Here is a 27,814-nt window from a genome sequence, read left to right as displayed (position 1 = left end):
CTATCTCAGTGAATCATTGGGGGGTTTTCCCTTGCATGACTTTGACTTCAAGACTTCTAGCAGCCAGCTAGACCCTCGTCTGTTACGGTACTAGGCCAATAGATTGAAACTAGAAAACTAGGAACCTAGGGGGGCAAGCAGCAGGTATACACGGTTTGCCACCAGTGCTGCTGCTTCGGGATTTGCTGCACTTGGACGGTGGACGGAGCGGGAGATCCAGGGTTCGAGCCTAACATCATTCATGTCCGGTCCCCAAACTTCGTGGTAGGTAATTAATGCGGCATGCCTACAATCTCCGCTTCGCCATCATGATGCTGACTGCGTGTGTGCGAGTTCCAGTTCCGAGACGTCGATGCGGCCATGAGCTTGTTATTACATGAGTGAATTCACTGTTTGATAGCACCAGATCGTCCTATGACCCATGGGCGAAATGGGGCGCCCAGTTCGGTGGCTATAGACGGCGGCAGTTGGCTGCTGGGCCAGGGGCGGGAAGGGAGGAATCGCAAGGTCTGGGCACACCGATAACGGAGATAAAGGCAGGACGGGGCCAGCGTAACCCGAGAAGCTATCACATGTTGGGGTAAAACACGAGATAAACCCCATCCTTCAATGGTTATCTCCGGCACAGACAGGTCACAGAGCTGGCCCAGCCTGGGCCGCACCCCTAGACCCTCAGATCAGGTACCTTGCCTTCTTTCCTACCTGAATTGCTGACATTAGGACCCATACCCAACCAAGGAATCGATGGCGAGATGCATGATACTACACACCATGCAACCTCACGCATACCCAGACAGACCGACGTACGTAATTTGCACCCACCCTCCTCCCATCTATTCACCTCGTTCCTCGAATGAGAAGGCTGGTTGCACAATTCATTTATTGTCTTGTTGGAGATTGTGTTCCGCGCTCTCCCAGTCCAGGCCGTGTACCCCCAGCCGCATACCACACACGAACGTATCTGGATGGAGCCCGAGGCGCCTGTCAGCCCCTCTTTGGGTCTGGCGCCGTGTAGTAGTGCTGCTCCGGGCAAGCGCTAGCAGACCGGCGGGCTGGGGTAAAGTTTATTCTTTCCCAGTCGGGCAATGCGAGCCTATCAGATACTATACCGATGATGCACCTCTGGTCCAATCCACACGTCACTTCTGCTGAGCGACGACAAACCGACATAACTCGCATGCAGGCGCTGCAGGTTCGTTGCTTCTGCTCTCTGCAGGGTCAGGTGGCCCTCGGGCGCCTCCTACTGGTGCTGCTCGTGATTCTACTGCCTCGGGTATCTAGACCCCTTGGCATCCGGGCGATGCGACGATCCCTGAGATGCAGCGCCGTGACAGAGCAGCATGGCCCAGGCAATATTGGATGAAAAGGCACCTTCTCCATGCACCACATGTCCTCCAAGGCTGGGACGGACCGATACCCATCCACCCGGAGGTGACGGATAGTGCAGCATGCAGCGACACGAGTCGAGACCATGGCGTCCTGGGATAAGAGATGGATCCGACCCGACTCGGCGCTCTGGGAGCGACGAGACTAGCACGCGTAGAGGATCCTGCTTCTTATCAAATATGGATATGCAACATTGGCGTAGAGGCATCGTGACGAGTTGTAGGAACCTCACAGCGAAGCCCTGTCCATGAAACGAGGTAGGCGATAGAAACGGGGGGGAGGGCAGCTTGCCGCTCCAAAGCCAAGCTGACGTGGCAGGCTCGGAGATTGTGGCGGGTATACAGCACGCACAAACCCTGGTCTTCGGTAGATGCTGACATCCTCAACAATGCACTGTAACGGTATATGTCGAACTGTAAGACGAGCACTCGGGGGCCGAGGGAGGAGAGAGAGAGACGGAGACTGTGCTGTCGGTGATAAGACACGCAGGCGGCGATAGACACACAGGGCAGCGGTCACATTGCCACCCACGAGGAGGGAAGAATCAACAATGCAAACGAAAGGCCAGCGATGGCCGCATTGGCTTGCCATGGATGGCCGCCATAGCAGGCGCCAGCTGATAGGTAGCCTACCCGCAGCTGCTCCTGCTTCTTCTGCTTTTTGTTTCTGCTACTGTACGAACAACAAGTCACCGTCGACAGCAAGGCAACACCTTATTGGTCATGCAACTAGTCTGGACAGGCCAAGGCGAGGGTCGCAGCGACATCTCCTGGTCGCACGCGAGTCTACCACTGGTAAGGCCTCCCCTCAGCAGGCCAGCTGGGCTTATCTGCTCTCCCTGAATCCTGAATCATGAATGGGTGTATGTCTTGAATGATAACAGAGATTCCTTCACCGCCAGCCCTTGATCAGCATAGACTTGTTGCCCCAGTAGGGTAGCGTAGCTTAGAAGACCTGGGTCAAAAGCCGATTAGCCAAATGAGTTCACGATAAGAGGTAGAAGAGAGCAGAGTACATGATACTGTAGTTAGGTTGTAGTGAGGACCGCCGACGGCATCACCCGCGAAGCTGCGCGACAGCAGACGACCCCTCCATTTGCTCTCCAATGGCATGGGCATGTGCAGACACATGCGACAGCAAAAAGAAGCCCGTGTTGAGATTGGCGCAGCCCATGATCCGAAGTAATCACAGCTCGTCTTCGAGATTGTCCTCTACTCATACTCTATCCTACTGTACCCAGTGTGAGCACGGTCGGGTGGCCTGAAGACTGGGCAGTTTCACCCTGCAGCGCAGCCTCTGTACCCCGTCGGCGGACAACCAATCCAGCTTGGAGAAGCCGTGCCTGGCTGAGCCCATGAACAAAACAGAACCTCGAGCGTGGTGGTCAGCAATGCTGCGGTGTCCTTGGACTCCACGCAGGGGATGGCGGTCGAACGGCCATACTTGGTGATAGAGTTAAAGATGCAAGTAGGCTTGCCCCAAGTCACGACCAGTGGCGCCCGGTTGGACATGAGCTAGACGACCGGACAGATGATTGGAAAGGATGGATAGTGCGCCCGGCGAGCGCTGTATTTATCAAGGGGACCTGGCTCCTGATATCAGTGGGGTAAGAGATACGGCCATCAGATGACCAGAGCGAGTCGTTCTTCTTGGCGGACACTGGAAGGAAGAGAGGAGAGAGAGAGGAGAGAGCTCAGAGGCGGCGATGTCATTTCTCCAGGGGTGTCTGCTAGTGGTGGTTTAGCGTCCTCTGGCTGTCTGCATTGACTCTGCAAGCTGGTGTCAGTACAATTGATGCAAGATGCCCAGACGCCCCAGCACAGGGATTTCCCGGGCTCGACTCGCAAAGTACCACCATCAAGTGCGTTTTCCAAATACTGCATATTCCAGAATGATTTATCATTGCACATATGCCCACAGAGAATGTTTATATGAAACTAGATGCTCGCCAGTTGCGATGACGCTTGCGCAAGTTAGGTCAGGGCTTTGGACAGGTGTAGTGTCACTTCTAGCTGGCAGACTGGCCCAAGCGCCGCCAGTAAAAAGATGCCGAGGCAGTTGGTCGGTGTGTCGGGACAGGGCTGAACTTCGGGCCTGCCAGCGCTGCGAAAGCGAAAGTCCACTGCGCCCAAACCACCAGCAGCGCATCATCGTCACCGACTTGACCACACCCAGACCGACTGGTTGACTGATTGATTGATTGACCATTACCACCGACCGACTCACGCAAATGCGACGCGACGCGACATGACATGATACGACCAAGAACAACCACAGCATATCGCACACTGTTCGACTCGACACCATAGAGCATTGCGCGCGTGACGCCGCAGCTTTTCCTTTCCTTTCTTTTCTTTTGGCGGCGTCGGAAAAGATGCTGCATCTACAACTGGCCATCCATTCGTAACCCACAATCATGGCCACGCCGGCCGATCCCCTGCGTAATAGCAGCAACAATGCCTCACGAGCGCCCGCTTCGAACAGCAAACCGACTCCCAAGTCCAAGAACCCCATCCACGCCGTCCTCTCGCTGCCGCCGCGCTTCCTGCACATGTACAGCGACTTCATCACCAAGAACAACCACCAAGTCTCCCACATCGAAAGCGCCCTGCGCTCCCTGACCTACATCATCCCCGGCCGCTTCCGCGACGCCGAGATCGCCTCCGAAACCCTGCACTCGGGCGTCCAGCTGCTGGCTCTCTACCATGACACCGTCCTGCTACGCGCCCTCTCCCAGATCCCGGGACTCGCCCCACGCATCCCCAGCCCCCACGCCCGCTACACCCGCTTCTGGACCGCCCGGAGCACCTTCTACCGCCGCATCGCCCTGCTGCTGCAGGTAGTGCAGTACACCGAGCTGCTGTGGGAGATGGCCGCCAAGCGCCGCGGCGACAAGGTGCGGTGGCGCGTCGTCGTGATCCTCGAGGCCCTGAAGGCCCTCTGCCGCCTGCTGCTGCTGCGCATCACCCGGTCGCGCCCCCTCGTCACCCCCGTCCTGCCCGAGCGTGAGCCCATCCCCGACACCCCCGCGACCGGCAGCGACGACAGCGCGCTCAAAGAGCTGATGGGGGAGGAGGACGATGTGGAAGAGGCGAGCATGCTGCGCGAGATGAACGGCACCGCCGACAAGGATAAGAAGGCCGGCCGCGAGACCGAGTGGACCATGCCGCGCACGGGCAGCAGCCTGCCCAGCCTCCCGAGCCCCGGCGACATCAGCTCCTACCTACTGGGCCGCGTCCTGACGGCCGACGACATCAAGCCCGCCACCAAGCTGCTCAACACCCTGCAGGGGTCCGCCCGGGCCGCCGAGATCCTGCACATCCTGGCGCCTCTCATCTACGCCGTCGCGCTGGCCCGGCACAAGGACAAGCGGTCGTGGACGCCCTGGCTTATTGGTCTGAGCCTCGAATATGCCGCGCGCCAGCTGCGCGACCGCCGCGGGTTCCGCGCCACGGCCCTCGAGCGCGAGGAGTGGGCCAAGCGCGGCTGGGCCATGGGGTGGTGGGCCATGCGCGGCCCTGCCTACGAACACCTCGTCAAGGGCTTCGTCGGCGGCGTCAAGAAGCGCGTGCCCAGCATCGTCGGCGGCATCCTCGAGGACTACGAGTACTTGTGGGAGAACTACTACTTCAGTACCAGTGGTTAGAGGAGAGGGAAAGAGTCGAGAGTCGAGAGATGGAGAGGCAAAGCAAGCGCCACGAGAAGAGAGGGTGGCGGAAAGGGGACTAGACTGTGCTGGCGGTCCCTCTAGCTGCTGTATAACAGATCATGCCACATGTAATTTTCCTAATCTTCACCTAGCGATACCTAATTAATGTGAACAAGACGTATTCCCATAGAACTGCCTAGGTTCTCAAGCAGTGAGTGATCTGAATCGACTCAATGTCGGCAAGTAAAGCAAAACAGAGCAACGGATGCGGTTTAAGACAAGTGTTATCTATGACTGCAAGCAGGGGGTTGGTGACTTCATCTTGGTTGAGTAGGCAAGCAAGGTAAATGAAGCTTTGGGTACAAGATCAAATGTCACAGCACGTATTAATTGCGACGATGATGGAAGCTGTTAAGCAATCACCTATTCGTAACCTAAAGTCGCCAGCATCTCTCAACTGTCTCTGTTGCCATATCCATTTCTCATTCTCTGATACCTCTAAACTGTCACTTTGTCGCGGGCTATGACCCGCTGGCCAGTCTAGCCAGTCCAAACATCCGGGCCAGGACACTTGTAGGTCGTGGCTTTTCCTTGGTAGATGTCGACCTGTGTGTTTGGCAACATGTTAGCTCCAGTCCAACACTATCCCCTAACTGGCCAGCTCCGACCGTCACTTACCATGATACCCGGGTCGCTCTGCGAGGCGTACGCCGGAATGGACGCCAGGAACGAGCCGCTGGGGGTCGCAGACCCGGAGCCCGTGACGTCGAGCTGGGCACACTCAGGGTAGAACTGCGGCGTGTTGGCCTGGTGGAGGGCCAGCAGCTCGTGGCGGATGAGGTACTTGCCGGGCTTGAGGGCGGCGGGGATCTTGCTGGACCACTTCAGGGTCTTGTAGACGACGCCCGTGCCCCAGTCGTTGCTGTTGAGGCTGGTGCCGTACAGGCCCATCTGGTCGATCTTGAACCAGCCTTTGCCCTGGCCGTCGCAGCCCTGGAACGAGCTGCCCGGGCACGCGTACATCCACACCATGACAGGCCCCTGCTGGTGCGTCCACTGCTTCCAGACGGCCGTGATGTTCTCGCCCGCCGCGATGCTGGCCGACAGGGGCGCCGAGGTGCCGCCGTTGCATGTCATGCGGCGGTCCGTCACCGTCATGATGGGGTTATAGTCGGGCCACTGCCGCTGGATAATCTGCGCGTTGGGCTGCGGCGAGAAGCCCTCGTAGCCGGCGTACGTCTTGCCGCCGATGATGTAGCTCGTGACGGCGCCGTGGGCGGCGACCAGCGCGGGGGCCGCGAGCAGGAGAGGCAGCATCAACTGCATCTTGGGTGAATTAGGCTGGCTGTAGGAATGGTAAATCGAGGTGTCTTCGTTTTTTGTTTGATGGCAATGTATAGATCTCGAGACTGGTGAGGAAAAGCTTGGCGATCGGTGATCAGTGGCGCTGGTTCTTACTTATACCTTACTAGAGATAGGGTACTTGAGTATATATATCGAGTGCTCCTTCATATCTTAGTTTCAGTGATGTGAGGACGGCACATCCCATCGACTACGGCTATTGATTAACGGTCCTCATACGCTCCAACCCAAGCTGGCCAATTAATAGATTTTCACACATATGTTGTTTCCGCGTCGCAGTGATCTGCTTGAGCAATCAGTTGAATGCCATCTATTACTGGCAACAGTTAGATTGACCATTCCCCCCTTTGGTCACGTATCGTCTTGATGAGCCCATTGACTGGTCCAAGGAACTTGCTTGGGTCGGGACTGCCGGCTACATAGGAAGAAGCGTGTATGAAACAACGGCCAGAAATGGACAAGACTCGCAGGCCTATAGATGAGACTTTGGTCAGGTGGTACGAGCTCATTGGATGGGAAGCTACAGCGTCTTTTCGGTGTTGTTACTGCTAGTTTCCCCACGGAACAGATGTGGTCGATAGTGTCTGTGGTCTGGGGTTGCGAGCATGACTGTGTTACATTGAAAGGAGCGGCACTCCACGGTCCGTCGTGCTCAAAGTTAGCTTACCATCGTATAGTCCAGGCTATTTGGATAAATCCTCCATACCCACCTGCCTGATCAGGAAATCGTGGAGGACAACGCCGAGCCGACCCAATCCTCGTAAGCGGCTCTCTAATATGTTGCTGCCCTGTCTACCACCTTCCCTCGTTACCACAGTACAATGCATGCCGAGGGTCCCACTTTGACGGGATTCTGGCCAGTACTGCCCCTCTGAGCCTCAGAAAATGCCTTTCAAGTGCTCCTGGCTCAAACGGCGGAAACATGTAGATCAAGATCCGCCGATTCGGGTCCGTCTCCGAACATATACGACAAATGATAGCCGTACTTGTGCGGCTGCGGAATGATAGCGGCTAAGTCGATACCTGTCCATTTCTCGGAACCTCGCGAAGAGCGATTACTGCAAGAAATGTTTTTCTCATTATTCTGATATCCTGATCAAAAGTTTTATTCCTAACCTGAATTTGCAACTGCTTGAAAACACCCCCTGTTCTCCCCTTTTCTTCTTTAACTATCGGCCAACGCACAAGGTCCTCGTCCAGCAAAGTCATCCGCCCCTCCATCACCGCTGCTGATCTGAACCAGCGGGTGGCCCTTCGGGCATGTATCATCAGCGCCCACGCCGGGGTAGTCGTAGACGATGCTGCACATGGAATTGATCCAACCCCAGCCGTTGCAGCGGCGGGGTTGCCGCAAGCCAAAGAAGCACCGGCGGCAGCAGTCGCCCGCGCTGTGGGCACCGACGATCGAGAACTGGGTCGGGGTGACCGCCGCGTCGTAGACTCCGACGAAGCTGGCGTTGGCGGTGAAGCCACCCGCCGCGCACGTCACGGAGGGGGTTGGTGCCTGCTTTAAGTGTTATTCAGGGTCTGAGCGAGCCAAACGGGCATTGGGGGCGAGTTTGAATCATACCTTGGTAGTGCTTGACGTCATGGGGGCCGTGGTGGCCGCGGGGGTAGCGATGGTGTGAGTGGCGGCGCCAGCAATAGTCGACTGCGAGGTGCTGGCTGTGAGGATAGAGGTTGCTTCGATGGGAAGCAAGGTTGTAGAGCCGGGGGCGTTGCTGCTGCTGCTCTGGCCATGCTGGCGAAGAACTAGAGGAGGGACGACTGCTGTGACAGCAATAGCGACAGCAAGGATGACGGAGAATGTGATATAAAAGCGCTTGTAGTGGCGCACGTGGGCGAGAGCCCGCTTGTACCACACGTTCTTAACGGCGCGGATCGTGGTGCTCTTCTTGCTACGAGATTCGCCATCGCCAGGCTCAGTTATATGCCCGTAATACGACATTGTGTTGGTTCCAATCTTCTGATATGTCAAGGCTTCCTGGCTGGCTGCGTGTTCGATTGGATGGGTCAATGAGGAGTGCAGAGGGCGTTGAGTGGTCAGGCGTATCTTGAAACACCGGGTTTCAGAGGTACGAATAGTCTGATGTTGCGTATTGACTTGTGGTTTGTCCTGTTTACAGTTCAGTGACGAGACAGGGGCGTGGCTTTGCCTCGAAGGTTGGGACGACGGTCACGACGGGCTTGTGGTCAACGAATTGCGCCTGGGTAAGGTAGGTGGGATAGCTTTTGTTGTTCTCTCTACATAGCTTTCAAAATGCACCGGTGCCTGACACTGAATGTTTCTCGACACAGCCCATTATCCCTAATACTGATGCAACTTCATCCTTGCCAACAATAAGGCGTCTACCCAAGTCAATCTGATGGCCATCCAAAGGACACGCACCCAGTAAGAATAAAGCGAGTCCCGAGACGTGATGCTTTTCTCTCTGATTGTTATGTCGTTGCCTAGAATTGCTAGATTTGGACTGGCTTTGAACTAATTAGCTCCAAACCAGCCCCGGCCGGAGCGGGATCGTGACCGGAGCAAGGCCCGGATCGGCGTTATAGCCAATAAAAGTGTTCTCCCTGTGTTTGGCATCTCACCATCTGTTTCAGCTGTGAAAAATTTAACCAAAGTGAACGTGTTTCTTGCTTGCACCCCAAACCCCTCTTCTTGGCTGAAGTATGGTGGTCCATCAAATCCGGGCGGTGGTGCCAATGGTCGTCCCCGGCAGCCTTGCCAGTGGTAGAGAGATGTGTCGACGGAATCCATGGATTGCTCTTCTCACCCTTGACTCCAGGATTGATGCTAATGAGGTTTATATGGTGCACTCGGCTTGGCTCCGGTCCAATTGGCTTTTATATCAAAGGCTTTGACTGTTGTGGGAGTCATGCCTAGTCAAACACTACTAAAACACATCCTGCACGTTCAAAGCAAAGAAAACCATTATGAAAACGTGGACAATGGCCGTTGAGTGACTCGCAGACCCCTTATTGACTCAACTTTTTGTGTCGAAGCTCAGCCCAGGTTTATCATGTCAGTCATGAGTATTCGAATTCAAATCCATCCGCATGCCACTAATGTTTGCTGATATCCCACGGCCCGTGGCGTGATGCTTGAATAGTTGGCACTTGGTGGTTAGTCGTGATGGACGTTATGGAGTTCTCTATCTCTGTTAGAGCAGCCTTTCATGCATAAATCACTCTTGCATCTCCATACCGAGTCGCCTAATGGTATCACGACTTTTGCTTGTGCACCAAGCCATCCAACAAGTCACGCAGTAGCGTTGCGATACATTTGGTAGAGACCAGATCCCGACATACTTGGATTACGGCCTGCGGATTGACACAGATGCTCCCTGGCAACAGAATGGGCAAAGAGACCTTGCTATATCCAATCCCGGCGAGATCTCAAAATACGTGTCAGATCCACGGTTGACACTACTTGGTAGACCAGGTGCTGTACCTGCAAGCCTATAAATTTTGGCCTTCCTTTTACTCTCATCTCGTGGTGTATACCCTGACGCAAGTCTGGCCAGACTGGATTGTGGTTGCCTCTGACGATGACACCTACCTCTTACATATCTCGATATGCCTTGCAATTTGGGAATGGCCTCCGATGGACTGGACCACCACAAACCCCACACTTGCCCATTTTCGTGGTTTCAGGTTGCTCTTCAAAGTATGTATGGTTCTTGACAGGAGATATAGGCCTCTGGAATGAATGCAGATATTTCCGACGGCGTCTTATTGACTAATGATAGGCGCGCATCAAGTTTCTATTTTTAGTATCTTCAATTGACCATTGGCCCCTTAATGGGACATTTATTGGTTGCTTGGCAGCCGGACCATGCCTTGCCACTCAGCCTTGGCTCTTCTGTCAAAATTTGGTTCTGATTGCATATATTAATTTGTTGACTATGCCTGTCACATTTAGCCCTCCTATCACAACCCCCCCCCCCAAGCATCCAACGGCTAAATGCCCGTGCCTCGGCCGCTTGACATCCCGCACACTGCCCATCACGACGATCGGAAGCAGTTCTATTCAAGAATGTGACGCGGTGATTCCACGAGCGCAAGCGACCTGGGTTCCTGAAGCGGAAATACCGGTCCACGAATCCAGAGGTTTCCCCCAAGATCCGCCTCGATCATCAACAGGTTGGAGAGCAGTTGCCTCAAATAGAGCGCCTAGGTATGCATGGAGCATGCAACTCGTCTTATGAAAATTCATCTATCCCACGTTCTCAGGAGTTTCCCGTCCAAGCCAATGACCGGAGCTTGTTTTGAAACCCAACCGGCAATCGAGATCACGCCTTGCATCTGCAGAAAGTGAGTAGATAAAGCATGGTGTGACTGCGTCAGGCTTCTCGCAGCCAAACCTTGGACCGGGCACACTCACGATTCAGTCAATACATGCAGGGTGATTACTAAACTTCTATTGGCAGTACTTTAAGTCTCCAAGTCTTCACTTCTCTCATAAGAGACGGTTTCAATTGGGCCCTGTCGGCTCCAAGTCGCATCTTCTCAATCTATCATCTCTCCCAATCCGCATCACACCCACGGGCCTAAGATGTATTTCAACCTGGGCGCTGCATGCACCGCAACGCTGTTGGCGATAGGTAGGAAGGCCCCCCCCCCCGCGCGCAATAATCCTGTCTCTCTACTGCTACACTTTCTCTAACATGGTGTTCCCCTCTCTCAGTATCGCCAGTCCATGCTGCCGACTCTGTTGCGTACAAAGACCCCGAAACAGGCTTCACCTTTGCCCAGTTCAACGCGCAGTACGTCATCGGCAAGTACATCACGTACCGCATCGCGACGCCCAGCAACGTGGCCGCGGGCACCCCGTATGACGCCGTCGTCCAGGTCGCCGCCCCGGTGGACGTGGGCTGGACCGGGCTCGCCTGGGGCGGCTACATGACCTACAACCCCTTGACGGTGGCCTGGCAGAACGGCAACTCGGCCACCGTCTCATCGCGCTACGCCACGTGAGTTTTGATCATCTCTTCTTCTTCCCTGCCCTCGCACATGGACTGGCTGACAGAAACACGCGTGGGATACTAAGCGCTCACCAAGCCCCCTCCATCTACAACGGCGCCTCGTACACGCTGCTCAAGAAGGGCACCCACGTCAACAGCACGTACTGGCAGTACACCGCCAAGTGCACGGGCTGCACCGCTTTCACGGGCTCGGGGAACCGCAACGTCACGCTCAACCCGACGGGCGAGAACCGCGTCGCGTTCGCCTACTCGCGCTCCAAGCCCAGCAACCCGTCGTCGAGCGGCTCGGCCATCAGCGTCCACGACGTCACCGCCTCCTGGACCGTCGACTTCGGGTCCGCTGCCAACGCCAACTTTGCCGAGCTGGTGCAGAAGAATGCTTGAGGTGAGGTGGGCTGGGGTTATTGGGTCGAACCACGGGAAGGGAAAGAGGAGCTCGCATGGGCGGTTGCGTGTCAGCAAGGGTGCAATAGACTTGGCGGATGCTTTCCCAATTGCCTGTATTCAGACATACGTCCAGACATAGCATATTAGCTTCTTATCAATTACTTCTAGAGCAACAGCATCGATCTGTCAAAGCCAGATACCCACCGGAGCTTCCCTATGGGATACCATTACACGTACATAAGTCACGGTGGCTTCCGTTCATTAAGCTCGCATAAGTAAGAATACGACGCGTAGTTGCGAGGTCATCCCCTAGTAGGGAAATCAAAGGTCTACTAGTATTGCAACGAGGGTAGGTCCGGATCAAGTCTAAAGTCTGTATCGTGTTTGGGCCCTAATACTACGTCCTAAGTAGTGAATGACTAGATGTGTCCTCCTTCATAGGTTCCTCACAAGCATGATAGCTGGCCAACCCTAGCACATGTCCTGCGTCCCTTCTTCTAGCTGCCATGAATAGCTACCTGTCATCACCAGTTGTGTTCGCATCTAAGCTGGGTTTATGCCAGCTCGGCGGCCATCTCTCCCATGGGGATGGATTTCAGATCTAAAATTATACGCGAATCAGTATACGGTCGTGGCATCGCAAGGGAATCATGACATATACTTACATCCGTCAACCGGCTCTGGAGCTTGCTGTTCCTTGGTGCAGGCATTGTACACGGCGGGCTGCTGCTTATGGATGCCAGCCTTCGGACAGTCGTTGTCAAGGTTGCAGTTGTTGTCCATGGCCTTCTGCAGAGTGTCGTCCTTCCAGCCGAAGAGGTAGTCTCCATGTGCGGCGGAGCCCCTGTGAGCATCCCAAATCAGTTAATTCTCTCTCGGAATCGCTCTTTGGTGCGCCTTCTGACTTACCCAAGGTTTGTGCTGTAAATGAAGGGGTTCTTGCCATCGCTTGGCCACATGCTTTGGTCCATGAAGGTCGACGTGTTCCACATCAGCTCGTACATGATCTGCGGCAGCTTGACCGGGTGGGTGGAAGGGCAGCGGCCGCCGCCAGATGCTCCAGAACCACTGTAGGCCACGTGGCTCTGGTGGTCGGGGCTGTCGAGGTTCTTCCCATCCCAGCATCTGGTGGGGGGACACCAGTTAGCTTTCACTGACACCACTATTCACAGGAGGGAAAGCTCACGTGGGGAAGATGATGGTTTGGCGGACCATCTTGCATTGGTTGCCGTAGGGGATGTCGACTGTGTCGGCGCCCGAGCAGGGAGCACCTCCAGTGAACTGGTTGTCATTGGTGGATTGCCAGCAGCGGTGGCAGATGTTGCCCTTGCTGACTTTGCTGTTGTCGGTGTTGGTGGCGGAGCCAGCCAGCATACGGAAGCCCTGTGTGAGTTTGGCACGTCAGCAAAGCAAGGCCCTTCGAATCTAGGATGACGACATCTCAGGTACAGAGAGACAAACAAACATACCTTCTTGAAGGCGGTGACCTTGCCGCTGGGGATGTAGTACACGTCGAGTCCGCCCTTGTTGACGAGCTGTCCCTGGGGCCCGCCGTTGCCGACCTGGGGCACGCGGATGACGGAGCCGTTGCGGTGGCGGAAGAACATGACGGCGGTCCAGTAGTTGGAGAAGTCCTCGGCGAAGCTGCAGCTCGTGCAGGTCGACTGCGCCGCCAGGTCGTGCGTCTCGGGCGGCATCGACACGTTGAACGAGTTCCCGCCCACGATCTGGTGCAGGTGCGGCGTGTACACCATGCCCGGGTTCACGAGGGGGTCCGTCCGCTCCACGACCAGCTGCGAGCACGCGAACCGCAGCATGTTGAACTGCGCCGCGGCCCCCGGCGTCAGGGCCGCGACGGCGGTGAGCGAGGCGAGGAGTTGCATGGTTGGATGCGAGAGTGAGCTGTGGTGGCTTGCCTCTTGGGTGGTGGAAACTGAGTTTCGCTTTAGATCCTATATGCCAGATTCAACCTTGATCTTGATCCTGTGAATTCAGAAGAGACTCGAGACCGTGGATGCGGACCGGACCCTTGAGTCTATTATCACTTCCTCGAGAAAACACTTCCCAAGTGCCGGTCCCGCTGGGACTCACTATCCAGCCTACCTAATATCGGGCAATCTTGTAGACAATCCCCCGATATGGCCGTTGACCAATAGCTGCCGTACTAATGAACTGCCGATCGCCAGACGTGACAGACGATCCAGCCAAGCCTGGGTCCTCTCGCGCAGGCATGGTTTACCCGGCGTTTTAACCTCCGTCCTAGAAGGGCTAAAAGAGTTCTGTCACCTAATTTTGGCAACGCAATGCAACGCTGGACGCTCTCGGTCACAAGGACGTATATTGCTTTTGCCGCCCATGACTCTTATAGGGTCAGGATCAGCGCCCAACATATAGCTCTACGTACGTGGCCCTGGTTGGTGGCACCTGTACAGGCACCTCGAAGCGGAACTCGGAATGGCACCAACCTAGCTTAACACGTGCAGAACCCATGATGTGGCATACATTAGGCAGGCTCTGGAACTTATAAGGTAGGTGGAGATGAGGACGTGCCTGTCATACTCGAGGATCCAGTGTGCTGATTCTAGAAGACCCGATGCGCAATATACTGCTATTCGGTATCTATATGAAGACAATACGGGTGAATGGGGAGCTTGATGGTCGGATAGCCTGGTCAGATGCAATATATGAAAGCCAAGACTCATATTTCGTGTTTCCCCGTGTGCTCTGTCATGATTGCACATTATCACTGGATCTCAAGGCGACAAAGCGCATTTGATAAGGAATTTGTAATCCAGCTTATGATGTAGTTGATGGAGGTCTCGGGAAAAAAGATGCTGGAGTCAGTGGAAATGTGGGATTTGGAAAAACCAACTCTTTGGCAATTGGGCTTATGTTGACATGCTCACGCTCCGAGCTGATAACCAGAAGCCAGTGGATAGGCCATTGGATAGGCCAGTGATCCCAGATCATCTGAAGTAGTGCCTCCAATCTAGCCACGGTGTTTGTGTGTACACTGTCCGCGCCTCCGAAGTCTAGCAACAGAAGCCACTCCCCTCTTAGACAGGCTCCTCCGATCGAAGCCACCGATTGCCCTATTGTCGAGCTGACTGCCAATCTGGCCAAAATTCGGGAACCTCGGCGTGACCCCGAATTCCGACTGAGCGTCGTCGGTCGCGAATACCACCTCGCCACCCACCATGGTCACCAGCACCCTCTGCCTCTCGATCTCCTCCTCGGGGACCTCGAAGTAGTTCTTCTCCAGGGCGATGAGGTCGGCTAATTTGCCGACTTCGAGCGACCCGATGGAGGCATCGGCGCGTAGGAACCGCGTGCCATTGGTGGTGATGGCCCGCAGCGCCGACTCTCGCGAGATGGGATCCCCGGGGAAGATGCCGTCGTAAGGCGGTCCGAAGGAAGCGGGAGATTTGGGGTTGGTCGGATCGCCTGACCGTGTGACGGCGACCTTGAGGGCCAGGAGCTCATCGAGAGGATCGATCTAAAGTGCGCAATTAGCATACCTCGCAGCTGGCTTGTTGACAAAATCAGGGTCTTACCGGCCAGTCACTGCCATATACAATAGGTCTTCCCGCTTCCTCAATCCTCCTGTGGGCTTGCAAGTTCCCCCGTCGGTAGTCTCCGAGCGTCGCAAAAGTGGAGGGGATGTAGAAGGAGCTCAGCTGCGCCCATTGGAAACTCATGATGGGGTCCACGCCCAGCGCGGCAAACCTAGCCCAGTCGTCCTGATACGAAAGCTCTTCGTGGGCCAACCCAAGCTTAAAGTCCCCCTTGCGATCGGGGTGCTTCTCCCCGAAAGACCTGTGCAGCATTGAGCCCGTAACGCACCGCGCGATCGCCGTCGACATGCAGCTGTGCGTCGATGCCGGCCAGGAAAAGCCCCTCGAGGGTGGCGTTCAAGATGTCTTGGCTCCAGTACGGCTCGTTCATGGTTCTCGGGTCAGGCGCCCACTCGCCGTCAGTCTCTGATCCATTAACGGGGTAACAATACGGGTCAACCACGGCGGCTGTCCTGGCCGGATATGTGATGACACCATCCAAAAATCCTTTGATAGCCTGCCATTTCATCGTCGGTTTGGGTCCGATGGTCGAGTTGTCGTTCATGCGTTTTATCTCAGCAACAGTGTTCTGTGACAAGCCCACCCACGTCTTATGCTGACGCTGGGGGGTCAATGGAGTAGTCAAAGTACGCGCGGGCGGTGACCTCGCCACTCGCCCGGAGAGTCGTCCGGGCCTGCCACCGCGTCTTGGAACGTGGTGATGCCGGCTTGGCGCAGCAGACGGAGGGCTGATCGACAAGCTTCTAGTCTTACGGCTTCGGTCGGTGGCGGGAGATTTACCAGCTCGCGCGCCGCTGCGTCCTGGAAGACGCCAGAATACTCTTGGCCTCCTGGGAGACGCTCGATCTTGCCACCAGGAGGATCAGGAGTAGCCGCTGTAATGTTGGAGAGGTCCAAGGCTCTGGTGTTCAGCAGAACCGTATGATAGTCGCTAGACTGAATTACAATAGGGCGCTCCGTCTGGAGCTTGTCCAACTCACGTTTGCCCACTTCCCCATTCTTGGTGACCAGACTTGGATAGTCCAGTTTGACGACCTCGGCCCAGTCATCATCCGCTGTCTTGCCATCCCCTTCGATGCAAGCCTGGATGTGTGCCAGGACCTGATTGATATCAACTGGCTGGTAGTTCATATCGCAATTGAGCAGGGCCAGGCCGCCCGTCAGGACGTGCATGTGGGAATCGACGAGGCCAGGCATGACCATGCGCCCCTGGAGGTCAACGACTTTGGTGTCGATACCAATGAGCGGCTCGATATCCGCGTCCCGGCCGATAGAGGAGATGTAGCCTCCCTTGACGGCCAATGCTGCCGCGACGTTGGAGTCGGCGTCGAGAGTGTAGATGCTGCCATTTCCAAACACAAAGTCGGCTGGCGGCTCTGTGTTTGCTGCGCCGGCGGTTGAGACGAGCCCAATCCCAACAGCCGCAAGCCAGCTGAGGCCGTCAATAAGGTTCGGCTTGTGGAACATGGCGTGGAGCGCTCGCTCTTGGTCAAGGCGGCCGTAATTTGCTAGGTCCTACAAATGAGAATCAAGCCCCTTTTAGGTTTCTTGGGCCGTTGAAACCCTCCATGAAGCCCGCATTGCAAGCGATGCTGTACGAAGCTTAACGATCAACGCGATTGACCCCAACAACAATTACCCCAAAGACACATTACCCGGCGTATCATAAGCGAGCTGCACTGTTATTCTTCGACTTGCCTGTCAGTGTCCCTAGAGGATGCCAGTCCTGGAGAATATTTGCCTCGGCCTAGGCTCTTCAAGCTTTCCCCGCATTTCACCCCACCTGGAGAGATAAGCAATTACAGCGGACAGTCCCGTCAATCAACGACTCGGCCCCTTTCTTGGCTTCGGATCGCGTACTTGACTTTGATCAAGCGATGTCCAAATATTTCTACTTGCTCTTTCAGGTTACTTCAAAAATAATTATATTCATCCCTTCTACATAAGATACGCTGGCCGTTTTCCGCCTGGTTGGTGACCTTGTATGTAACCCGACTACAACAAGGGCCTTGACTGCCAATACCCAAATCTACGTCTCGTTAAGGAAAGATATAAGAATCTAACGAGAGTCCAACTCGACAGGGTGAACTACATCACCTGGGTGCTCTGGTTGGACTGGAACAGCGCATTGGAATCTAGGCCATGAGCCTGGCTCGTTCTCGGGTTCATCGTTTTCCAGAGTGGTGTATGGCCCAGCCACTGCAGTAGGGCCAAAGTATTGGTATGCCAGGCCGCATTGATGTGGACCATGTCTTGGCGGGCCAGACGCTTCGGGCAAAGACTCCGGGCAAGACTCCGGGCAAGATTTCAGTACCGTAAACTGGGGAATCGATATAACTAGTTTTATCAGTAAGAGAGCCATTCGAGGCAGTGTACCTAGCCCTTCTCGTTTCCGAACCATCTCGTTTTACCTTGGCTCGTGTTGTGACAATGACTGTTTCCCGAAGCGCTCTCATAACGGCGAGCAACCCTTGTTTAGATTTGGTGTTCCTTCGTCTTCGTTGCAGATTTTCGATACCGATTAAGTGTCTACCGCCAGACGAGTGGTTCCGAGCAACATGTGCTAGTAGCTAGTAGCTTTTCGCTGCTCATTGTATCGCTCGACTCGTAACCCGAATCTGTATCGACTCCATGAGGTGCACAGATTGCATTTCTTTGGCCTAGACCGTCTCCTGTGGCCATCCACACCCGATAGCATTGTCCTGTTGGTAACGTACTGTAGTCTGGGACTGGTCGAGAAGCATTATGACTGATATTTGAAAAGGTATTAGCGTGTTGGTAGCTATCCTGCCCCCAAGCCGAGCATGGCAGTTCCACTCGTGCTGGATGATATAAGCCGCCCACACCCTCTGAAATTGACGCTATGTTGCCGCTGAACGCTCCTCTTACTGATGAAGGAGACCTGTCCTGTGAAGTGTTGATTGTGGCCTCGACTACTTTATTCCAAGTTAGGCCAGTGTCTACCAGTTCAAGAGGTGGCGAGGTATCCATTAACTCAACCAAGGGTGTATCAGGCAATTCAGCCATTTCAACACGCGGAAGCCTCGAGCAGCAGACAGGCGTCCAGTGGCCCTTGGGCCTAGGCCTTGGCGATCCCGATGCTAACGGTTCCTGCACAGAGTTAATTGTCCCGGGTAATGACAATGTAGGCATTTCCGGTATCCCTTCGAATCTGAGCCTCCGTTCGGCGTGAGCCCACGACGGTCCTGGGAAGGCCTAGGGCGAAGTACCTAGCTTGAATTCGGTCGTAGCTGACGACGTAGTTGTTGACGTAGTTGACGTCATAGTTGACGTCCTGCTGGGTGCCTGGCCACGTATCCACTCTAGAATCCGCTTCCCACCTTCATCACACTCGTAGGCATCTTTTCGAACGGCAGGATGTCTCCATTCTTTCAGTAGGCTGAATACTTTTCTGCTTCTTGCACCCATCCATCCAGAGCGGCGTAAAGTGGACTGGCTTCGAGTAGAGTGGTACTCCGTGTCTTCGTTAGAGCCATTGCCGGTTTGAGCTAGACGCAACTCCAGGGAGGATCCTCGGGCGGACGCATAGAGATACCGGATTTGGTGGGCATAACGAAGGATCTCAAAATAACCCGAGGTATCGAATAATTCTCCCATAAGCTCCGGGCATCCTGATAAGAAAGCACATGGAGTTGGAAGTGTCTCCTGGGAAGAAAGTTGAGGAATCAGTTCTTCGATGGCATCTGCGTCGATGTCGTTGCCAGACAGACGGTATGAAACTAGGAACAGCTTGAGAACCTCATTCTTCCCGGGACACTCATAGTGATTACTACCCATTATCGAGTTGGACTCAATGAGGCTGCATATCCGTAAAGCTTTCTTGAAGTCAAGCGTGTGCATGTAGCTCAGAGCTAACGCATATAGAAGCTGAACAGCGACCGTTTGCTTTGTTCCTCTATATTCAGCGAGGTCGATGATGGAGTCCTCGAGATCGCTTGACGGTAAACCTTGTAGTATGCTGCAGAGGACGATCTGGGTGCGCAGGCGGCTGTGGTAGGTGTCTTCTGGACCAATTATCTTGTATCGCTCCAACGCTCGCTCCAGAATGGCTGCAGCCTTCTTAAAATCAAGCTGTCGAATAGCCTTCTGGGCCGTTTTCCTCAATCCGCCAGAAACTAGGTTATCGATTTCAACATCAATCTTGACGGTGGCGTCTTCGTGAGGCTCTAATCTGGAGCTTATAAAGCTTCGAGGGCTGGCAGGTATTGCACCAATTGCAATAGGTGGCGCCCATGAATCAGAGAGGCTTGGAGGTGCTTGACGCTTGAGAAAGGACTCCATATGACGTCGTTTTACCGACGTAATCCTTGGTACCGAGATTGAATCTGTGTAGACTTGGCCCATGCAAGAGTCGGTATTGCGGTCGGAAGTACCCCCACCGTATACTGTGCTCGCTGTATTGCTTGCATTGCTGTGAAAGTCTCGTGCTGCTCTGAGAAGGCTTTCGAGGTTCCTGGACAGATGTCTGTCCGATCTGTCGGTAGCATAAGAGTCGAAGTCGCGTGGGGCTCGACCTGAAGTCTCCAGGTCTTGTTTCAACCGCCTGAGCTCATGGAGGGTTAGGTCATGTGAAGTGTTGCTTCGGAGGGACAGTGATCTTGGCAGAATCAGCAATCAAAACAATGGCCATATCCACGATCATCTGCCAGTTAAGAGTCTTACACGGTGATGATCTGTAACAGAGTATGCAGCGACACCGTCGACACGTGAATCTTATCGCGAAACGAACGAGCTTCCCCCGAGTGCGCGTGCATCTGTGTTGTCATTCTCGCCTTCCGGAAAATAGAGTTGCTTCGAGCCACACCGCCTATACGCTTAACAAGTGCGTCAAGGTCATTGATTGTCTGCTGGCAGTCTGTGATGGCTATGCGACTTTGATCCCAGACGGTTCCATCTATCGCGATCAATGCGAAGGGATGGCGGCGGCAATCTTGGAAGATTACCCTAATTGAGCGAAGGAGCCCGGTTAGGGTGCTAAGTTCGTTGCTGAGAGCGGCGTAGTGAGTATCAGCATGTCGAATAGACTGCAGAAACTGGTAGACCTTCGAAGATGCGTCTAACAGTGTGATGACTGACGTGGTGATTGAAAGAGGATCCATCCTGTAGCAAAGCTCTATCCAGTGAGACCCCTTTTGTGGTTTTTGTAATCAGTGATATTAAGCTACACTATTATTGGGCGGAACTGATGCGAAAGCTGATCTAAGCCACAGGGGAATACCTCCTGTAGTCGAAGAAAAAAAAACGATCAGCGTACTCAATATTGTTGTCGTTGCGTAGTGGCGGCCCCAATAGTGGCGGCGGTTCTTGATTCAAGGCTCACATCCTGGCTTTACACACTCGATCGAGCCATTCTCGGCTTCACAGTCACCTCGAGATCCAGGCTTACCATGCAGTTCATATCTGAAAGCAACCCTGCGAGATGCCTTGTGGAGTTGGTGACTGCCAGGTATGCCGACTAATCCAATCACGATGAACTCCGTGATTGCTCCTGCATGGGATTTTTTACACTTTGAGTTAAGTGCGGGGAATGTTCTCGGTCAAGCTTCTCCGCCTCTTCCCCGCTTGCTATATTGGATGAATGGGGATGATATGATGCTCCATGGGTGCCGATTATGCAAGCCGCGGTAATACAACCCAGTGCGAGGCGGCCAACCAAGGAGCGCACTCCGTTCTTGGAGAGTCTATGTGCTTACTGATCGGCCAAACCCATAAATCAAGGCAGATAGCAGGCTTACAGGCCGTAAAGCCGTAGAAATTGTCATGCTATCTGGGTTTGCCTACGGGGGATATAGGCGTACTCAGTCTCGGCACCAACAGCAAGATGGTATTTATCAGCTTTCGGTCATCCATCAGCCAAATCGTACAAGGCTCCAAACCAGACTTAGTCGATCAGCCAGGACTGCCGCACGAAATCCAAAGCCCCTGGCACATGCGCTTCCCATGACGGTGGATGCAGATCGAAAGCGTGGTCTTCCCCCTTGCCTACATCAAACCGCACCGTGGTACCAGGCAGCTTCTCCTTGATCAAGCCTACAAACACCTGGGAAGATCGGATGTGGATAGCACTATCTTTATCTCCGTGCAGAACCCAGCTGGGATCCCGTTAGTCAACATCGCAATACCCAAGGTGTTCACCAGGCACAAACAACTCACATTTTCTTTGGCAGCTTCGCGCCCGCCCTGAGCCGCCCGTGACGAGGAAGCCGCCGTGGATGTTGATGATGATGGGGTGCGCTGTGCCAGGCTCCAAATGCTTGGGAACTAGGATCGCCGCCTGGATCTCATGACCGTCGACCACCTTGTAACTGTGTAACGGATCAGTACTCTTGGATCATATGGCGCTTGTGGTGTTAAGGCAAATGCTCACGTTTCTTCGGAGATATTGAACGGCTCAAAGACCGAATCGTCAGGCCATTGGGTCGTGTCCGACATCTTGTGAGCTTTGCTTTACTGATGGCTGTCTAAGAGTCGAAGTTGCTTTTTATCTTGGACCTGAAGAAGATGAACCTTATATCGTTTTCTCTATAGACCACAAGATTCGTTTTAACTCAGGGCTCGCATGCTACTTATATCCAGCATTGGCGGATCAGAATGGCCCTCCGGAAACCTACACATCAACAGTTCCTCATAGTGTTGACGGGATCTGACAAGCCGATAGATATGCGGGCTCTCCACACGAGCGGCGGTGATGTTAGCGACATTACTAATTGTGGCGGAGACTCATAACCCGGCGGAAGACAAGTTTCCGCTGAGTCATCAGGACCATTGAGACATTGACGTAGCGCCACTGAAGGGGGTGCACGCAAGAAGGAACCACTCACACAGGGCAATGGTGAGGTACACAGTTGCATCATCGGCGGGATGACGATCACAGAGTTGTCGGGTTCGGACCGTCCGCCCTGCACCCCTTAAACAATTTTAGCCTGCCGCTGGAACTATCTCGGCTTTTTGTATGACCTCAGTTGCACTATTTAATCTTGCCTCTCCTGTCCTGAAGCCCACTCGCGCTATATTGAATTTCTCATCATCGGCTTCTTAGAATAGCTGCAAAAACTTCAAGAGCCCACTTTCTTCTGACACACCAACCCGCCTAGATGCATCTTTCCGCCCACAATTGGATGCGCCCCGAGCCGCTCGAGCACAGCCTCCAGCGTCTCAGTAAGCTGGGCTATACCAGCCTCGAGCTAGCGGGCGAGCCTGCTTGGTATCCCATCGAAGAGACGCGCGAACTACTGAAGAAGTACAACATCCGGTAAGCGACTCTCGGGGATTATCCCTTCCTATTCCAGCCATTATTCCACGTTATCCCAGTGTCTTAGGGGTGATGGACTCACCGTTTATTCGAGGAGTCGCCATTGTTCCCTCCTGATACATCCCGTTTATTTCGAAAAGAGTAATATTTACGCCGAGAGTCAATAGATGCTGGGGCACTGTCACGCTCCAGTACGGCACCCGTGACCTGACGTCGGCCGACGCCGGAGAGCGCCGGGCCACAGTCCAGTACATGAAGGACGTCGTGGCCCTGTCGGCGGCGCTGGGCGGGGAGATCACGACCATCGTCCCTGGGCGGGTAGGCAAGACGGTGGCGACAGCGTCGGCCGAGGATGAGTGGCGGTGGGTGGTGGCGTCGCTGCGGGAGGTGGCGGCGTTCGCGCAGGAAAAGCAGATACGTATCGGCATCGAGCCCCTCAACCGATTCGAGACGCACTTCCTGAACCGCGCGGACCAGGCGCTGGCGCTAGCGGACGAGGTCGGGCTAGGCTGCGGGATCGCCTTTGACCCGTTCCACCTGGCGCTCGAGGAGTGCGACATACTGGCGGCGATGCGGGCGTGCGGCGGGCGCATCGTCGACTTCCACGTCGCCGACCACATCCGGCTGGCCGCGGGCGAGGGCTCCTTCGACTGGTCCCGACTCACGCAGACGCTGGCCGAGACGGGCTACGACGGAGGCCTGGCAGTGGAGTGCATGCCGCCCATCGACCGCACCCCCGTCGGTCGGTTCGGCGCGGCGCAGTTGGAGACGAGGCCCCTGGACGTGCCCGAGGGGCAGTTGCAGTTCATCGTTGATCACGGGTCGGCGGTGCTTTCGGACGAGTACTACACTCAACTCTTGAAGACGTCCGCGGCGACGATGAGGAAGTTCATCTAGGCTGTTGGGTTGGTTTACATTAAACGGGTGGTAGAGCGGTGGCATGGGTTTGGTGGAATTAGCGCAGCGACGGATTCTCCAGGTCCGTTGGTGAGGGACAAACATATTTTGTCAGCTACGTGGTAATGCTTCTGCTTACTGTACTTGCCCGGATGTCCATGTTCCTCATGGTCCTCAATCCTGCAAATGTGTGATTCCAATTGTTTGTTCTATATACTCCATTACTCATGATGTTGAGTGATACGTCTTCCAGGATCCGTTCGCACAAGAAGAGAACTAACGTTGCTTGCGACTTTTGCCGCCAGCGAAAGGTATGAACGAGCATGCAACGCCTGCCCCGCACTCATCTTCAGTTGTCCACCCCCTCGCCCCCCCCCCTCCCACTGGACAACCACACTGGACTGACTGACAGACTGACAGCTGGGCTGCGATAACGCCAAGCCCAAGTGCGAGAACTGCCATGCACACCAGAGGAGCTGCACGTATGCTGTGCGCATCAAGAATGACAGGTCAGTTGGCCATTGCCTGATACCTCCGTGCTTCTCTTTTTTCGGCCTGTCCTACTACCCCCACTTGGATCCGGAGCTCATGCCCGGAACAGGCCCTCCAACTCGCAGATCAACTGCTTGAAGGAGGAGAATGCGAAACTGTACAGTACCATAGAAGGGTTTAGGCGTGATTTGAAATCGGCACAGGATAGTCGACGTGATGGCCACCGAGTCGATAGTCAGCGTGACACACATGGGCCAGAAGAAGCTGTTGTACCCAATACTGTTGATACCTCGTCACACAGCCAGCAAGTTTTTCGCGGTACTACAGGAGAGGCGTGGACAGGTCTGAGAAGGAAGAACGACGCGCACCCGGTAGTGGATGAGACACAGAAGCTCCAGTTACTTGCCGAAGCTGCTAAACAGCGTGAGTTTACTTGATGATGAATGAATACACTGTGGGTGCTAATCCAACCCTAGGCCAGCTGGAGCCAATCAATCTACGATCGAGGAAACTCAACTTTGACGGCCTCGACCCCCCAAGACGGCGCGGCGCTGTTGTCGATCTTCTGGAACCGCCAACACGCCACCGGATCGGCCGTGTACAGACCTACCTTCATGCGCGACATGGCCGTCGGCGGGCCGCACTTTTCGCCCCTGCTGCTCAACGCCATGTTCTTCGTGGCGGTCAAGCATGTGCCGGGCATCCAGGGATTGGACGAGCGGGCGGGCACGCGGTTCCGACGAAAGGTCGAGCAGATGCTGTACGACCCTCGCAGCCCGCTCATCTGCAGCAGCAGCATAACCACGGCGCAGGCCTTTGCTGCTCATTTCGGATGCGCTCTTCAGCTGGTGTGACGAGAGGAGCCTCTCACGGCATTACCTGGGTGTTGCGATCAACATGATTGTTGATCTGGGCATCCACTGCGAGAGATCTCGACAAAGTCTCGGCTACGTGGAACCAGCTGCCTGTCTCGAAGTGAAGCGAAGACTATTCTGGTCGTCGTTTGGTAAGTACATGGCCATCAAGGAGAACATCGCTCCCAAGTCACGACTGACAGCCGAAGCAGTCCTGGACAAGATCCAATCCATCTACCAAGGGAGGCCCACACGGCTAAGATATACCGACAATGACGTGCCCATCGTGTTCATGGACGAGTACGAAGAGCTCGAACCTTTCAATACCTTCGGGTATGCATCGTCACCCCGCACCCTGGAGTACCCCACCCATAGCGTGTCGGCGCTTGAAGCTCTGTGCAAGCTCAGCATAGTTGCCGATCGCATCCTCTGCAGCCTGTACTCGGAGATAAGCGCGGAAACGGAGCCCCGGGATCTGATCCAGATATGCCGCCATCTGCAGGTCGAGCTTTCGCAGTGGCGAGAGTCCCTACCGGCTCACCTGTCGGTCAGCTTCGGCGCTACAGGCAAACCTGATGGGAGCTGGGTGGCTTTGCCTCATACGCTGTCTCTCATGTTAGTCGTCCTTTGCTAATGGAAGATTGCTCCATACATGTATACCATAGCTGACTGTCGGCCCGTCTAGCGTTATGTATCACGCCTTGGCCATCCTTTTACACCGACCCTTCATGGCGGAGGGCCATCTGGACTCCTCCCCGAACAGACGGACCCCTTGGCGCGCGATGCGTTCGCCCACTGCGACGCGGCGGCCACGCAGATCGACGCCATCCTGCGGCACTACACGACGCTCTACTGCCTCAAGTCACCGCCGTACTTCATATCGTACGCTACGTACGTCAGCGCGACGATCCACGCGCACATTGCGGCGGCGGCCACCACCACCACTACCACCAACACCACCCAGCAGCTGGAGCCGGGTCAGCCCGGCTCCTCGGTCGCACACCGGCGGCTGCGCACCTGCCTGGAGATCCTGTCGGGGCACCAGGAGGTGTGCCACGCGCCCCGCCGCACGCTGGCGATTCTGCTCAAGCTGATGGCGCGATTGGGGGTCGACGTCGGGCGGGCCTTCGTGGCCGAGGTCTCGCGTACGCAGCCGTGCGACATTTCGAGGACGGACGGTGCGGACGAGGTGCTGCACCCCGTCGACTACTACGGGAAGCAGCAGCAAGCTTCGGTTCGGAGTCATACTCATACTCGTACTCGTACGACGCCGGACGACAGCAGCCATGCTATCGTGGTGGTCGGAGACACCGGCAGCGTGGCCGGCCCCAGCGCTGCCGAACCCCTCCAGTTCTCCAGGGAGTCCATCAGGGAGCCCGTAAGTTCTGGCGCCATGACGGGGCAGGATCCAAGTCTGGGTTCGGATCTGCCAGCTTTTGAACATGATCTCGACGAATTGCTGCCAGGCATTTCCCTTGATCTTGATCCATTGTTTGGATTCGATATTACCGAAATGGAACCCGCCTACTAGTAGTAGCAGTACGAGCAGTGGTGGTATGTAATCATGGTCAGTACAGGCCAAGGCGGCCGGCCCATTCTGGGTGGGAAAGCGGTCAATGTCATGTCCAATGACCCAGCGAGTGGCAGGGTCTGGGGTCTTTTTTTTCTCAATATTCCACCAGCGCCCGGGCCTTGCTAACTAAACACATACCCATTGCGATTGGTCCAATATTTGCGGACACGGACACGGTGTTTTTTTAGTAATATGTATCCAAAGGAGACGTGCAAAGTAAATATTGACATTGACATCAATGGACAGTCAGACTTGGCAGGTCAAACGAATGACCTTGGCCACAACATGCATATACTTCATGCTTCCTGCCATATACTTCATGCACCATTCAACCTTGGCAGTCTAGTTGGCCGGACACGCACTCGCGCATTTCGCAGTAGTAGGTTACACATTCCGTAGTAGGGTCGATGGTGAATCAGGCACATACTTATTCACGGCAGGCAGGTGAGATTGAGGGTGGTCGGGCATGCCGACTCGTGATGGGGGGTCCCTTCAACTTGTGTCAAGGGCTGAACTGGATCGAGATGCGGATTTGGCGGGTAAAGCAGCCGGGGGTGTGTCCTATTCAATACAATTTTCCAGAAGGTCATTAGCCCAGCTTGGCCCTTCGAGCTTGGAGGCCATGATGCTTGCGATGTTCTGCCTAGCTGGCTAGGAACAGATCCTAGTCTGACGACGGGGACTAGTCAATAGGGAGGGTATTCTTTACCCACTGTGCGTGTGCCGCGGAAATCATAAAGGCCGACGTGCAGAGAAAGCTAGCACCGCGCAGTAGCCCATACGCAGTAGCCCCCGCAACATGCAGGAACTCATTTCGCGATGCCGGCACGAACGAGCGAAATGACTCTCGATCTGGTCATTCGTCCTTGGCTCTACTACAGCCTACACAGCCAATTTCCACTGTGTGTGTGCTAGCCACACAGTAGTGTTTACTCGTCCGACGTGTTGTGGGTGAGCACTGAGGGCCAAACAAAACAAAGGCGGAATTCCTGGCCGTTACTACCGTTACTTGCGACGATGGACAGCCACTGGCGAAACTTTGCGTCGAGTAGACTGGCCGTGCGACTTGTTTTGAAGCAGGCCTGAGCCACGACTGTCCCGGGCAGCAAGGCAGGTCCAACACAATTCCAAAACAGCAATTGCAGAGTCATGTGTCTCGTGTCGGACACGACAGATTGAGCAATGATGGCCTGAGGATGCCACCGACTGGTTGGATTCGCCAGAGCCAGGGCCAGGGCAAGCTGAGTCTGAGTGGGCTGGGCGGAGACGTAATGCCCAGAGCTGCCAGGCACCAGGAGCTATGGCTTTTGGGATTAGAAGTAGGGGGGTGGAGGGGTTACTAGTTAAGGGGCCGGTCTGTCTGTAGTCTGGGTTGGTGGTG

The 27,814-nt window shown here is 54.9% G+C and overlaps 10 protein-coding genes across 10 annotated transcripts; 4 read left to right on the top strand and 6 right to left on the bottom strand.

Moving 5' to 3' along the window:
• Nucleotides 1-3,802: 3,802 nt before the first annotated feature.
• PG994_005270 (Peroxisomal membrane protein) lies at nucleotides 3,803-5,032 on the top strand (the record flags this gene model as incomplete). The annotated part of the gene is made up of 1 exon (XM_066856679.1): nucleotides 3,803-5,032. The coding sequence occupies one exon, from the start codon at nucleotides 3,803-3,805 to the stop codon at nucleotides 5,030-5,032; it is 1,230 nt and encodes a 409-aa protein (XP_066718846.1).
• A 543-nt stretch (nucleotides 5,033-5,575) lies between these two features.
• PG994_005269 (uncharacterized protein) lies at nucleotides 5,576-6,361 on the bottom strand (the record flags this gene model as incomplete). The annotated part of the gene is made up of 2 exons (XM_066856678.1): nucleotides 5,576-5,641; nucleotides 5,714-6,361. The coding sequence occupies 2 exons, from the start codon at nucleotides 6,359-6,361 to the stop codon at nucleotides 5,576-5,578; spliced, it is 714 nt and encodes a 237-aa protein (XP_066718845.1).
• Nucleotides 6,362-7,562: 1,201 nt separating this feature from the next.
• Nucleotides 7,563-8,345, bottom strand: PG994_005268 (uncharacterized protein; the record flags this gene model as incomplete). Its single annotated transcript, XM_066856677.1, has 2 exons — nucleotides 7,563-7,904; nucleotides 7,968-8,345. 2 exons carry the CDS (start codon nucleotides 8,343-8,345, stop codon nucleotides 7,563-7,565), a joined length of 720 nt encoding a protein of 239 aa, XP_066718844.1.
• Nucleotides 8,346-10,952: 2,607 nt separating this feature from the next.
• Nucleotides 10,953-11,766, top strand: PG994_005267 (uncharacterized protein; the record flags this gene model as incomplete). Its single annotated transcript, XM_066856676.1, has 3 exons — nucleotides 10,953-11,001; nucleotides 11,085-11,370; nucleotides 11,448-11,766. 3 exons carry the CDS (start codon nucleotides 10,953-10,955, stop codon nucleotides 11,764-11,766), a joined length of 654 nt encoding a protein of 217 aa, XP_066718843.1.
• Nucleotides 11,767-12,323: 557 nt separating this feature from the next.
• On the bottom strand, nucleotides 12,324-13,652 carry PG994_005266 (uncharacterized protein; the record flags this gene model as incomplete). Its single annotated transcript, XM_066856675.1, has 5 exons — nucleotides 12,324-12,370; nucleotides 12,435-12,613; nucleotides 12,679-12,894; nucleotides 12,956-13,152; nucleotides 13,239-13,652. 5 exons carry the CDS (start codon nucleotides 13,650-13,652, stop codon nucleotides 12,324-12,326), a joined length of 1,053 nt encoding a protein of 350 aa, XP_066718842.1.
• Nucleotides 13,653-14,758: 1,106 nt separating this feature from the next.
• On the bottom strand, nucleotides 14,759-16,811 carry PG994_005265 (uncharacterized protein; the record flags this gene model as incomplete). The annotated part of the gene is made up of 4 exons (XM_066856674.1): nucleotides 14,759-15,265; nucleotides 15,324-15,569; nucleotides 15,613-15,945; nucleotides 15,975-16,811. 4 exons carry the CDS (start codon nucleotides 16,809-16,811, stop codon nucleotides 14,759-14,761), a joined length of 1,923 nt encoding a protein of 640 aa, XP_066718841.1.
• Nucleotides 16,812-18,465: 1,654 nt separating this feature from the next.
• Nucleotides 18,466-20,464, bottom strand: PG994_005264 (uncharacterized protein; the record flags this gene model as incomplete). Its single annotated transcript, XM_066856673.1, has 3 exons — nucleotides 18,466-18,650; nucleotides 18,695-19,962; nucleotides 20,028-20,464. 3 exons carry the CDS (start codon nucleotides 20,462-20,464, stop codon nucleotides 18,466-18,468), a joined length of 1,890 nt encoding a protein of 629 aa, XP_066718840.1.
• Nucleotides 20,465-21,246: 782 nt separating this feature from the next.
• On the bottom strand, nucleotides 21,247-21,797 carry PG994_005263 (Alpha/Beta hydrolase protein; the record flags this gene model as incomplete). Its single annotated transcript, XM_066856672.1, has 3 exons — nucleotides 21,247-21,457; nucleotides 21,512-21,670; nucleotides 21,733-21,797. 3 exons carry the CDS (start codon nucleotides 21,795-21,797, stop codon nucleotides 21,247-21,249), a joined length of 435 nt encoding a protein of 144 aa, XP_066718839.1.
• A 662-nt stretch (nucleotides 21,798-22,459) lies between these two features.
• PG994_005262 (xylose isomerase domain-containing protein TIM barrel) lies at nucleotides 22,460-23,514 on the top strand (the record flags this gene model as incomplete). The annotated part of the gene is made up of 2 exons (XM_066856671.1): nucleotides 22,460-22,617; nucleotides 22,785-23,514. The coding sequence occupies 2 exons, from the start codon at nucleotides 22,460-22,462 to the stop codon at nucleotides 23,512-23,514; spliced, it is 888 nt and encodes a 295-aa protein (XP_066718838.1).
• A 230-nt stretch (nucleotides 23,515-23,744) lies between these two features.
• Nucleotides 23,745-26,391, top strand: PG994_005261 (uncharacterized protein; the record flags this gene model as incomplete). The annotated part of the gene is made up of 6 exons (XM_066856670.1): nucleotides 23,745-23,825; nucleotides 23,935-24,023; nucleotides 24,116-24,429; nucleotides 24,547-24,766; nucleotides 24,819-25,407; nucleotides 25,546-26,391. 6 exons carry the CDS (start codon nucleotides 23,745-23,747, stop codon nucleotides 26,389-26,391), a joined length of 2,139 nt encoding a protein of 712 aa, XP_066718837.1.
• Between the last annotated feature and the right edge of the window lie 1,423 nt (nucleotides 26,392-27,814).

Source organism: Apiospora phragmitis (genome assembly GCF_038363925.1).
Source record: "Apiospora phragmitis strain CBS 135458 chromosome Unknown utg000005l:1.0-4161743.0:1.0-4166827.0, whole genome shotgun sequence".
NCBI classification, from domain to species: Eukaryota; Fungi; Ascomycota; class Sordariomycetes; order Amphisphaeriales; family Apiosporaceae; genus Apiospora; species Apiospora phragmitis.
This window is presented reverse-complemented; position numbering and strand designations above follow the sequence as displayed.